Genomic DNA, 12,534 nt, shown 5'->3' with positions numbered 1-12,534 from the left:
TGTAAGGCCAACTTAACCCACCCATCCCTGCAAAACTCCCTGAAGGCTGGGGAACTCTGCGGGCAGCTTCAAGAAAAGGGGCAGAAGCTTCCTTTGGCTCTGTCTGCTTCCCTGCTTGTCCCAGAGGCCTGCTCCCTCCAGCTGTACCTCTTGGCCACCTACTGACCACGTCCATGCACACTGACCTTCTGGTAGCATAGGGAGAGCTCTGCCCCTGGGCCCTCAGCCACGCCTCTCCTCCTGGGTGAAAAGCCATCTGTGGGGAGATGAGAAGAGGCTTGGGGTGGAGGTTCCCAGGCCTCTCGCCCTAACTTCCCCACCTCTCTGAGGGCAGGAGCTGAGCTGCTGGGTTTACCCATCCATCCATCTCCCTGGATGGAAAGGTGACACCTCCGGGGGCCAGGCTGCCTTTCAGTCTTGTGGGGGTTGGAGGGAATCAAGGGCAGCCTTGGCATTCAGCAGAGGTAGGGAACAGAGCAGGGACAAGCACTGAGGGTGTGGGCGTGCAGGCATCATCAGGTGAGAGGTGGAAGGATGAGAGTTTGGAGAAGCTGAGTCAGGGTGACCTTTGGCAAAAGGGAGGAAGATGCTTACCTTTGGGGAATTTAGAATCTTGGATCTTCACCTTCAGTTCAATGAGGAAAACGTCCTCAGTAGGGTCTTGGCTCAGGTCACTGAAAAAGATCTGGAGAGAGGAAGGGAGGGTGGCATTTCCTGGTGTGATTTCCAAATCACTCTATCCCTGATTTCCAGGGATCCAGGGCCATGGAGAACCCTTCCACATAAAGAAGACCTACTTCTTGGATTTGAGGTCTTGAAGTTAATAATGATCTGATTCATTTAGAGATGAAGAAGGTAACGTTAATAACCAAGAGCGTCTGGGTGTGTTCATGATTGGTGGCCTGGTGACCAGTGTTTCCCCAGAGCCTGGGTATTTAATCGGTGGGGTCCTGGGGTCCCTTGGAGCCTCCAGTGGGATGCTTACCTTGACTGTGTAGATCTGGAAATAGATGGGTTGGGTGCCCATGCGGATGTAGTAGGTGATGACGTCTAGGATGAAGGGGTCCACAGTCCGGGATGTGTCCAGGGAAGGAGGCTGTGATGGAGACAGGGACTGTCTTCACCAACTCCCCCAAGGCCATTGTGGGAGATGCCATTTTCTTCAGAGAGAAACTTCAAGCCCCTACATCTCTGGGATGCACTAACCCAGTGCGTCCTTCAACACATTCCAAACCTTTCCTACCACTGAATTTCCACTCCCAATCAAAATATTCCTGTCCAGAGCCCTGCCTCCCTAGGGAATCCGACTGATTTCAATCCTACAGAGACTACTGAGCACTGCTATGTGTGAGGCACTGTGCTAAGTGATTGGGGGAGACAAGATGCTGGAGAGTGAATCTAATGAGAGACCCAGGAGTGGGTTCTAGGCTCGGATGGGCTACTTGCCATTGGCCAAGCAGGCGTGGGCAAGTTATTCAAACTCTATGAGGCCCGAGTGTCCTTCTAGAGAAAATGAGAGGTTGAACCAGATGATCTGATGTCTCTTTCAGCTCTGGTGGTCTCTGCATCTATTAATAAACTAATTGGCTGGGTGTGGTGGCTCAACACCTGTAATCTCAACACTTTGGGAGGCTGAGGTGGGCGGGTCACCTGAGGTCAGGAGTTCGAGACCAGCCTGACCAACATGGAGAAACCTCGTCTCTACTAAAAATACAAAATTAGCCAGATGTGGTGGCACATTCCTGTAATCCCAGCTACTCAGGAGGCTAAGGCAGGAGAATCGTTTCAATCCAGGAGGCGGAGGTTGCAGTGAGCCAAGATTGTGCCATTGCACTCCAGCCTGGGCAACAAGAGCGAAACTCCATCTCAAAATAAAATAAAACAATTCAGGTTTGCGTGTTATTGGGAATGGACTAGGCGTCTTGTCCTCCAGTCCTTCCCTGGTCCCATATGATGATAAAGCATAGTGACTGGGTTTTCAGAACATCTACATAGAATGTGATAGTGTCAGGGCTAGAAGGAAGCTCAGAGTTGATCTCATCCAACTCATATCCGATCCTATAAGACCTCTTCTATCTCTCACATCTGGTGTACTGAAATATTGTTCCCTTAGAAAGGGTCACACTGAGGAGCTATGAACGTAGTCTAATAATGCTGTCATTGCTCACATTGTTTCTGGTATCTTCATGTGGAAACCGCTTTTGGAGTAAGCATAGGGCCATTCAAATTGTTAATTACAAGGAGAAGGGGAAAACGAAAACCTTACAGTGTCCCAGCGGAGAAAAATAGCTACCAGCAAAGGAGCACCAATGGGGCCTGCATCAAATGTTCCCACTGTAATAGCATCCAAGTTTCAAGGAAAAAGTATTTTAATACCCAGCTAAATGGTCTTTGTGTGTATGCAAAGACATTTTCGGATCAGGTATAAGCCAGAAAATGTGCACCCCTAAATATCCTTATTCGAATAAAATATGTAAGAAGACACCCTCATCAGTCAAATGATAAAGCAAAATGGAGAGCTCAGTACAGTGACAAGTTAAAAAACAGATATGTAAAAGTGGTAAATTAATGTTATATTTTTTACCGCAGTTTTTAAAACTAAAGTAAATAAATGTGTATAAGTCAATAGCTTTCTTTTATATTAGCAGCAGGCACTACCCAAATATAATGGCATAAAGATACCATTCACAATAGTAAGAAACACTATCACACACGAATAATAAATTTAGTGAGAATTGGACAGAAGCTGTATGATGCAAACTTTACACTTATACTGAGGGATATATAAGGACACTTGGACAAATGAAGAGCTACACCATGCTCCTAGAGAGAAAAACTCAATATGCGAAAGATGCTAATTCTCCCCAAATTTCAATCGAAATCCAATAGGATTAAAAATAATAACAAAAACAAAACTTGAAATTCTAAAGTTTATCAGGAAGAGAAATAAGCATATTCTGAAAAGTTTTGAAAAAGAAGAATAATGGGGTAGGCAGGCTTCTATAGCCAGATATTAAAATATCAAAAGGCTAATTTGTACAGAAATGAATAAATCAATGAGAGCATAGGTATGTACTAAATACTTACAAGCACATGTAAGGATCACGTACTAAATACAAGCACATGTAAGTATCATGTACTAAATACAAGTACATGTAAGTATTTAGCAAATGATAAAAGTGGCATTTCAAATTTCTGTGGCAAGATGGTTTATGCAAAATAGCTTTAGGACAACTAGCTCAACATTTGGAAAAAATAAAATGACATACTTCACATTAAACAATAAAATTAACTGCAGATAGGCAATTAATTAAATGTAAAAATTGAGACAAGGAAAGTGTTAAATTATCAGTGAACATTTATTTCAGCTTTTGGAAGCATGACTCCAAAGGCAGAAACTGTAAAGAATAAAACTGCTATGTCTGACTACACCCAAGTATTAAACTTCTGCAAGTCAAAAAGTGGATAGGCAAGTTACAACTATGGGAAAAAAATCTGCAACATATGTAACAACAAAAAAGGTAGAATTCTCTTACTATATAAAAGCCCTTTCAAATCAGTAAAAGATGAGTTCCCTCCCCACTGCCAGCCACGGTTGGGGTATGGCAGTGTGGGTTTGTGGTTAGGAGAGGGTGCTCTGGAGTCAAGCTGCCTGTTTCCAACTGGCATTCCACCACTCATTCTGTGACTTCAGGCAAGATACTTAATCTCTTTGTGCCTCAGCTGCTCTATCTGTAAAACGGGGCTATGGTGACAATGGTACCTACCAACAGGGGCACCTGCCTCTGGGCTGCTGTGGGAATTAAATGAGCTGCCCTGTATGTAAGTGTTTAGAACAGTGCCTGGTGCAGCATAAGTGCTCAGGAAACATCAGCTGTTACAATCATTGAAAAATGATTCATTCCACTATAAAGACACATGCACACGTATGTTCATTGTGGCACTATTTACAATAGCAAAGACTTGGAACCAGCCCAAATGCCCATCAATGATAGACAGGACAAAGAAATTGTGGCACATATACACCATGGAATACTATGCAGCCATAAAAAAGAACGAGTTAATGTCCTTTTCAGGGACATGGTGAAGCTGGAAACCATCATTCTCAGCAAACTAACATAGGAACAGAAAACCAAACACCACATGTTCTCACTCATAAGTGGGAGCTGAACAATGAGAACACATGGACACAGGGAGTGGAACATCACACACCGGGGCCTGTCTGGGGGTTGGGGGCAAGGGAAGGGAGAGCATTAGGACAAATACCTAATGCATGCGGGGCTTAAAACCTAGATAAGGGGTTGATGGGTGCAGCAAACCACCATGGCACATGTATACCTGTGTAACAAACCTGCACGTTCTGCACATGTATCCCAGAACGTGAAGTAAAATAAAAATAAATAAATAAATGATAAAAAAAGAAAAAGGATCACAAGAAGCTCACACAAGAAGGAGTATAACTGCCCTACACACTTATGAAGGAATATTTTACTTCGTCTTTTCCACGGTGGTCTGGTCCAAAGTACGAGCCTGGTAAGTGTCCCGAGTGAGTTCAAAGCCACTATCTGGTTAGGGCCCCTCTCTTGAATTCCCTTCCTGTCTCATCCCACCCGACTCTTAAGGTCAAAGGTCAAGTGCAGCAGCAAAAAGATGGCCCCCTCTCACCCCCATTTCACCCTCGCTGCCTACTTGGGCTCCTCCGTTCTCCCCTCTGCCCAGACCCCACTCCCGTCCCTCTCTCCCTCCCTGGTACCCTCACCCTCCCCTACCATCTCAGCCAGCTTGTGGATGGCGGGGCACAGCGTGTTGACGTTGCTCTGGTACCACGGGTCTACGCGGCCCAGGAACGTAGCCAGCTCTCCCAGCTCCGGCTGCCTGGATGCTGCAGGCTTCTGGGGGAAAGGGGATGGGGCAGACCCGTCAGGCCCTCTCTCCAGCTCTGCCTTCCAGCTGCCATCAGCCTAGGCTGTGTGAATATGGTCAAGTCATTTAACCTCTTGGGGCGTGAATTTCTGCATGTGAAGACACGTCGTTGTTCTGTTTTATAAACTCAGATGAAGCTAGAATATCTTTTGCTGAGGTTCACTCAGCAGGGTCATTGAAAAATGATCACCGACTTTAAAAGGGGAGAGACAAGTATGGCTTTGACCTTACTGCTTCCCAATAGGAAGCGGAGTGTGTAGTAGGAAGTGGAGCATGCGGTAGGAGTAAGGACTGCAAGTGTGGCTCTGTCCCCGCAACTAGATCAATGGACTTCACTGACTGCAATTTCCTTTCATGTCATACCAGAAAGTGTGGGGTGTGTGTGTATGTGTGTGTATGAGAGAGGGGAGGGAAGGGGAGAGGGGGAGAGAGAGAGAGAGAGAGAGAGAGAGAGAGAGAGGGCCCTGTGTTTGAGAAGTTTGCAACTAATTCCATTACCTACAAAAACAAAACAAATAGCAGCAAGCAGGCTGCCATCAAGAGAGAGACCCAATCTCTGGCCACATGCAACCCCCAGAGCACCGTCTGCAGCCTCTGAAATAGAAGACTGCTGACCTCTCTCCCGCCTCCACATTCTAAGGATGCTTATTCTAGTCCCTGAGCCGGGGATGTGGGGGATGCGGGGCTGCAGGTGTGTCCCTGCCCAGCCTGCCCTGTCTCTGCCCTGCCACCGCCTCCCCGCGGTCCAGTCACCTCAGGCGCCAGCACGGGGATGTAGTAGAGCTGCAGGCTGAGTCTGGGAGTGAGGCAGAACTTCTGGGTCTCCCGTTTCCTAGCAATGGGCAGCAAAGCAGAGGAGGTTAGGGGCGGGGCTTGGCTTCAAACAGACTCGGCTCTGCTATTTGTTATCTCTTGACCTTGGGCAATTTGTGTCATCTTTCTGAGCCTCTGCTTTCTCATCTACAAAATGGGTACAGTAATGTCTCCGTCGCAGGATGGTGGTGAGGGTTCATGGAGCTAACGAACACAAAGCAGGGATTGCGGTGCTCTGTGACGGCTGCGGGCACTGTGCGGCATCCTCCTCCGTCCCACCCTGGCCTCTGCCTCCTGACCCTCTCTTGCCACCCTGTGATCCTTCACCAGCCCACGCCAGGCCCACCTGTGCCCCTGACCAGCGCCCGCCCCCAGCCCCCACGTCGGGGCCCCACCTGAGTCTGTGGTAGGCCTGGGCCAGGCGCCCCAGCATCCTGTCATCTCCGAGCACAAGTACCCGGGCTGTGTGCAGCCGGGACACGCCGGGCAGCATTTCCCCATCCCCACTGGGCCGGCCTGTCCTCCGGTGCAACCCTGGGGGCCCGTCCCAGCTGCCAGGCATCAAGAAGTCCAGGGGCCATGCACGCTTCTTGATGCCCCCTTTGCGCTGCAGCCCGGCTCGCTCCGTCTCAGGGCTGCTGGGTGCAGGCAGCTCATCAGCCCCCGTGGGAAGGTCCCGCTCAATGCCGCTGTCAGTGGACAGCACAGAAACCCGGGCCAACTCCCGGTCCGGCCGGAGGCCCTGCAGATCCAAGACCTCCAAGTCAGCACTGAGGCGCAGCTGGGATCTTGGGCGGAGGAAGAGCACCAGTTCCTTCCCTGGGATGGGGGAACAAGGGCGGTGAGGACACGCGAGGCTGGCAGGGCTACGTTTCTGATTTCAGCCAGTCCTCCTCAGAGGATACACACACACAGAAACACAGACACATAAAGACACACATATGAACATGCACAGAGACTCACACACAGACACAGAGACACACAGATGCACACACATACACATGTACAGACACAGACAGACATACAGACACACATGCACACACAGACACACACAGAGACACACTGAAACACACGCATGCACGCATACACACACAGACACACTGACACACACGCATGCACGCATACACACACATGCAAGCACACACAGACACAGTGACACACACATGCATGGATACACACACTGACACACACGCATGCACACATACACACACACTGACACACTCATGCATACACACACTGACACGCATCCACACAGACACACTGACACACTCATGCACGCATACACACACACGGACACACACTCATGCATACACACACTGACACACGCATGCACACAGACACACAGACACACTGACACACACTCATGCACGCATACACACACAGACACAGACATATACCACTGTTTCCAGACAGCTCCATGGGCACGTACAGAGCTGCTCCTCACCGGTCCACAAGTGGAAGGTGATGTAGGGGCTGGGCAGGGGAATGCTTGGTGGCCGCTCTTGGACAAGGTCACCTGCAGAAAGGAGCAGGCTGTGGAGGCCATGGAGGAGGCCATGGGACCCTCCTCTGCCCTCCCCATCCTGCCCAGCTCCCGTGCGGGGTCTTAGAGAGGTGGCAGGGACTCTCTCCTTCACATCTGGTCTGCCTTTCCATCTCTGCCACCACCAGCCCATCCAGGGCCCAACAGTGCAGCTGTCCCCTCCCTGTCCAACAATGCTTAGTAGCTACGTTTCCTCAAACCTAGCTCAACCCTTAGGGGGTCTTCACAAACCAGCTCACAAGGCCTTTTCCAACCTATGCTCCTATGCTGGCCATGCCTTCAGCCCTGTGCAGCCGCCAGACTGGCTTTCCCACTGTTCTTAAAATGCCCTGCCTGCATCCAGACGAGGCAGGAAAGACCCCTGCCCTTCTCAGGGCTGCTTCCAATATCTTGCACGCAGTAGACACTCAGTTAACGTTTGCAGCTGTCGGCGATGCTGACGAGAACTCATCAACAAAGTTTGGGGGCAGCAGGAACCCCGGGCAGTCCAGGGGAGAGACCAAGGACAGCCCTTCTTCCTGCTTCTCTTTCTAGAATCTTTTCTGACCACTCCAGTGGCCCACGGTGGTCATTCCCTCCGAGCAGACTGTCTGCACACTGGGCACACCTCACATGTGGTCTTAGGATTTGGCTCCGTATTCCCGTTTCACTTCTATATTGCTGTGGCTCCCCACTCATGAGGCTGCAAGCTTCTTAGGGGAGAGCAGCTAGTGTTCACTGAGCACCTACTGCCTGCCAGGCCTTATTCTACTCACCTGGCACACACTGTAATCATTTCTCTGGATCCTGCCAATGGCCCTGGGCAACAGGTGACATTATTATCCTCAATTTACAGGGGAGAAGCCAGGACACAGAGAGGTTGAATAACTGGCCCAAGGTCACATAGTAAATAGTACAGTGATGACTTGAGCCCAGGCAGCTCAGCTCCAGAGTTCCTGCTCTTACCCACAACACTGTGCTTATAATCACCACTCCATACTGCCCCCTACAGCCACAGGGGCTTGACGGGGGTGCTGCCTGGTCATTAAGATGCACAGGGCTTGGCCGGGCACGGTGGCTCACGCCTGTAATCCCAGCACTTTGGGACGCCGAGGAGGGCGGATCACGAGGTCAGGAGATCGCAACCATCCTGGCTAACACGGTGAAACCCCGTCTCTACTAAAAAAACACAAAAAAATGAGCTGGGCATGGTGGCAGGCGCCTGTAGTCCCAGCTACTCGGGAGGCTGAGGCAGGAGAATGGCGTGAACCCAGGAGGCAGAGCTTGCAGTGAGCGGAGATTGAGCCACTGCACTCCAGCCTGGGTGACTGAGCAAGACTGTGTCTCAAAAAAAAAAAAAAAAAAAAAAAAAGATGCACAGGGCTTAGCCAGGTGTGGTGGCACGTGCCTGTGGTCCCAGCTAGTCGAAAGGCTGAGGTGGGAGGATCGCTTAAGCCCAGGAGGTCAAGGCTGCAGTGAGCCATGATTGAGCCACTGCACTCCAGCCTGGGTGACAGAGCAAGACCCTGTCTTAAAAAAAAAAAAAAAAATGCACAGGGCAAGTCTGGGCAGGAGACAGGTGCCCTTGGATGTGTCTTGGGGGTGGCCCAGATGGTCTTAATTAATCCATGCAGAGTCACTGGTGAGTGTTAGCAAGGGGCCACAAGGGGAGCAAAGCCAGATTGGCCCCAGGGTTAGTCCCAGCTTGGGGTACAGGAGGAGCTTTTTCCATGTGGGATCAGAGGCAGTGTAGAATGTTAAAGCAAAAGAGCGGACAACTTCGAAGATGGAGTCTTTAGGCAGGGACTATCCTGCCCACCTCACCCAACTGCTGTGGCCTCCACCCAACCTGGGCTGCCAAGTTCAAACCCAGGGCCTGGCACACTAACCTCTTCCAGTGGATTCCAGTCCTTAACCCCATGCCTTATAATGACAGGTGCACGATCAGTGACTGTGCATATCTGGGACATGCAGGCTGACACATTCCATGATACTTTGAATGACCACGAAATAGGACCCAAATCAGAACCATCCTACAACAGCCAGGAAACACATATTCGGGACGTTTCTCTGGGCTATTTCAGATGCCCCCACCCACATGGGGCTTGTGTCAGGGTAGGCATTATCTTACCTACATTATGCCTTGTATAAGATAAGGCGTTATCTTATAAATATGCAAATAGGAAGGGTGAGGAATAAAAATCTATGATACCAGATATAAACGATGTTGACTCATCTGCTCTTTTAGATGCTCTGGTCCTTGGACGATCAAATCCTTGGATTACTGCAGCTGAGTAGTGAACTAGACAGCCTGGATTTGTATCTTGGCTTTGCCACTTACTGCCTTGGGTGATCTTGGGCAAGATATTTAACCTCTTTCTAACTCAGTTTCGTCCTCTGTAAAATGGGGATAATAATAGTTTCTAGCTTATAAGTTGACTGTGAGGTTTCATTGATTTAATACAGTATAGGCAATATATTTAAATATATGTAAGGTGATTAGAACAGCAACTGGAGTATAGTAGGGGCTCTGTGGGCATCGGTGGTTATCATGACCAAATTACCCGCCTCCTTTTTTTTTTTTTTTTTTTGAGACAGAGTCTCGCTCTGTCATCCAGGCTGGAGTACAGTGGTGTGATCTCGGCTCACTGCAACCTCCGCCTCCCTGGTTCAAGTGATTCTCCTAACTCAGCATCCCGAGTGGCTGGGACTGCAGGCGCCCACCACCACGCCCAGCTGATTTTTTTTTTTTTTTTTTTTGAGACTAAACCCTCTACTACTTTAGTAGAGGGTTTCCCCATGTTGGCTAGGCTGGTCTCGAACCCCTGACCTCAGGTGATCCGCCTGCCTCGGCCTCCCAAAATGCTGGGTTAACAGGCGTGAGCCACCGCTCCCAGCCTAATTACCCGCCTCTTAGTCCCGGTCCTGCCAAACCCCCAGGCTGCCCCCAGTCCCCAGGCTCCTGGGAGTCGGCCAGGCACCCAGACAGAGGCAGGTCCAGCGCTGCTCTCTGGCGCCCCCTGCGGTGCAGTGAGCTGCCCCAGCCGGACTCTTGCCAAGGCCCCCCATCCGCCAGTCGCTTACCACCGCAGCGCCCCGCCGCGGGCCCCAGCAGCGAGCAGTAAATCTCCTCCAGCCTCTCTACGTGTCCCTCCCGGCTCGGGCTGGCCTCGCTGGCCATCTGCTCCACGGCGGCCACCACGGCGTGGAAATAGTGCTCCAGGGTGCGGCGAGGGCTGGCCTGTTGGGGAGGGGCGTCAGAGCCTGGGTCTCGGCCCAGCGCCCACGCACCCCAGCTCCTAAGCCAAGTCCGCAGGGCCCTGGCGGCCCAAGGTGACACCTCTCCGCTGCCCCTGGGGGCCCGGCAGAAGCTTCCCCCGAAGGCTTCTGGATCCCACATCCAGGGCCCTACGCCTGCCCTGCAAGTGGGGGTTCCCCTCTGCCCCTCACACGCTATTATGGGGAGACTGCTGGTCTGCAATGTCTGTTACCCAGAGAGGCAGAGATAGCCGCTGACGCCCACTTCCTGAAAGCGTCACCCAGCACTTGGATCAATGTTCTAGCCCCCACTAGATTGTGAATTCCAGGAAGGCAGGGAATTTTGTCTGTTTCATTCATAGCTGCATCTCCAGCACTTAGAATAGCTCACTGCACCAGGTGTTGTTCTAGGGGCTGGGATACAGCAGCAAACAAAAGAGATTGTGTGATCTGGGAAGTCCCCCGAGAAAGTGACTTTTTTTTTTTTTTTTTTTTTTTTTTTTGAGACGGAGTCTTGCTCTATCACCCAGGCTGGAGTGCAGTGGTGTGATCTTGGCTCATTGCAATCTCTGCCTCCTGGGTTCAAGCGATTCTCCTGCCTCAGCCTCCCGAGTATCTGGGACTACAGGTGCGCACCACCACATCCAGCCAATTTTTGTATTTTTAGTAGAGACGGGGTTTCACCATGTTGGCCAGTACGGTCTCGATCTCCTGACCTCATGATCTGCCTGCCTTGGCCTCCCAAAGTGTTGGGATTACAGGCGTTAGCCACTGCGCTTGGCCGAAAGTGACTTTTAAGTAAAGACTTAAAGGAAGTGAAAGAGTGAGCCATGCAGCCCGGCACGGTGGCTCACGCTTGTAATCCCAGCACTTTGGAAGGCCGGGGTAGGCGGATCACGAGGTCAGGAGATGGAGACCACGGTGAAACCCCGTCTCTACTAAAAATAGAAAAAATTAGCTGGGTGTGGTGGCCAGCGCCTGTAGTCCCAGCTACTCGGAGAGGCTGAGGCAGGAGAATGGCATGAATCCAGGAGGCGGAGCTTGCAGTGAGCTGAGATCACGCCACTGCACTCCAGCCTGGGCAACAGAGCAAGACTCCGTCTCAAAAAAAAAAAAAAAAAAGAGTGAGTCGTGCAGGTATCTAAGAGAACGTTCCAAGCATAGGGAGTAGCCAGCGCAAAGGCCCTGGGGTGCAAGTATGTTAGGCATGTGCATGTTGGGAGAAAAATGAGGAGGCTTGTTTAGCTGGAGCAGAGGAAATGAGAGGGAAAGTTAGGAGACAGGCCAGAGAGGAAATGAAGAGAGATGGGAACAGGTCAAGGCCCTCAAGATGAGGTTCTTGTATTTTTATTTTTAGAGATGGGGTGTCTCTCTGTTACCCAGGCTAGAGTGCAGTGGTACAGTCACAGCTCACTGCAGCCTTGAACTTGGCTCAAGTGATCTCTTGTCTTCCGAGTAGCTGGGACTGCAAACACATGTCACTGCATCTGGTATTTTTTTTTTATTATTACTTTTTGTAGAAATGGGGTCTTGCTATGTTGCCCAGGCTGGTCTCAAACCCCTGGCCTTAAGCAATCCTCCTGCCTCGGCCTCTCAAGTACCTGGGATTATAGGCATGAGCCACCACACCAGGCTCTTATAGGTCATTGCAATCACTTTGGCTTTGACTCCAAGTGAGATGATGCAGTAGCTACTGTTGTGGTGACCCAGATTCCTGCTTTCAGGGCTGAGACACTCATTCACCCTGCTGCTAGGAATACTGGCATTATCTTATATCTTATTATCGGTTTTTTTGGAAATGGAGTCTCTCTCTGTCACCCAGGCTGGAGTGCAGTGGCACAATCTTGGCTCACTGCAACCTCCACTTTCCGGGTTCAAGCTATTCTCCTGCCTCAGCCTCCAGAGTAGCTAGGATTACAGGTGCCCGCCACCACGGCCAGTTAGTTTTTGTATCTTTAGTAGAGACTGGATTTCGCCATGTTGGCCAGGCTGGTCTCGAACTCCTGACCTCAGGTGAT

The 12,534-nt window shown here is 50.5% G+C and overlaps 1 protein-coding gene across 1 annotated transcript in view; it reads right to left on the bottom strand.

The window, feature by feature from the left end:
- PIK3R6 (phosphoinositide-3-kinase regulatory subunit 6) overlaps positions 1 to 12,534 on the bottom strand; it is a 55,315-nt gene that overhangs the window by 20,446 nt on the left and 22,335 nt on the right. Inside the window, exons 9-16 of the mRNA XM_055100894.1 lie at positions 10,343 to 10,499; positions 7,166 to 7,252; positions 6,132 to 6,555; positions 5,677 to 5,755; positions 4,770 to 4,892; positions 986 to 1,096; positions 595 to 685; positions 186 to 256 (exon numbers count right to left, since the gene is read on the bottom strand). Of these exons, the coding sequence (XP_054956869.1) occupies positions 186 to 256; positions 595 to 685; positions 986 to 1,096; positions 4,770 to 4,892; positions 5,677 to 5,755; positions 6,132 to 6,555; positions 7,166 to 7,252; positions 10,343 to 10,499 (1,143 nt within the window). The remainder of the gene's footprint in view (positions 1 to 185; positions 257 to 594; positions 686 to 985; positions 1,097 to 4,769; positions 4,893 to 5,676; positions 5,756 to 6,131; positions 6,556 to 7,165; positions 7,253 to 10,342; positions 10,500 to 12,534) is intronic.

Source organism: Pan paniscus, chromosome 19 (genome assembly GCF_029289425.2).
Source record: "Pan paniscus chromosome 19, NHGRI_mPanPan1-v2.0_pri, whole genome shotgun sequence".
Lineage (NCBI taxonomy): Eukaryota > Metazoa > Chordata > Mammalia > Primates > Hominidae > Pan > Pan paniscus.
This window is presented reverse-complemented; position numbering and strand designations above follow the sequence as displayed.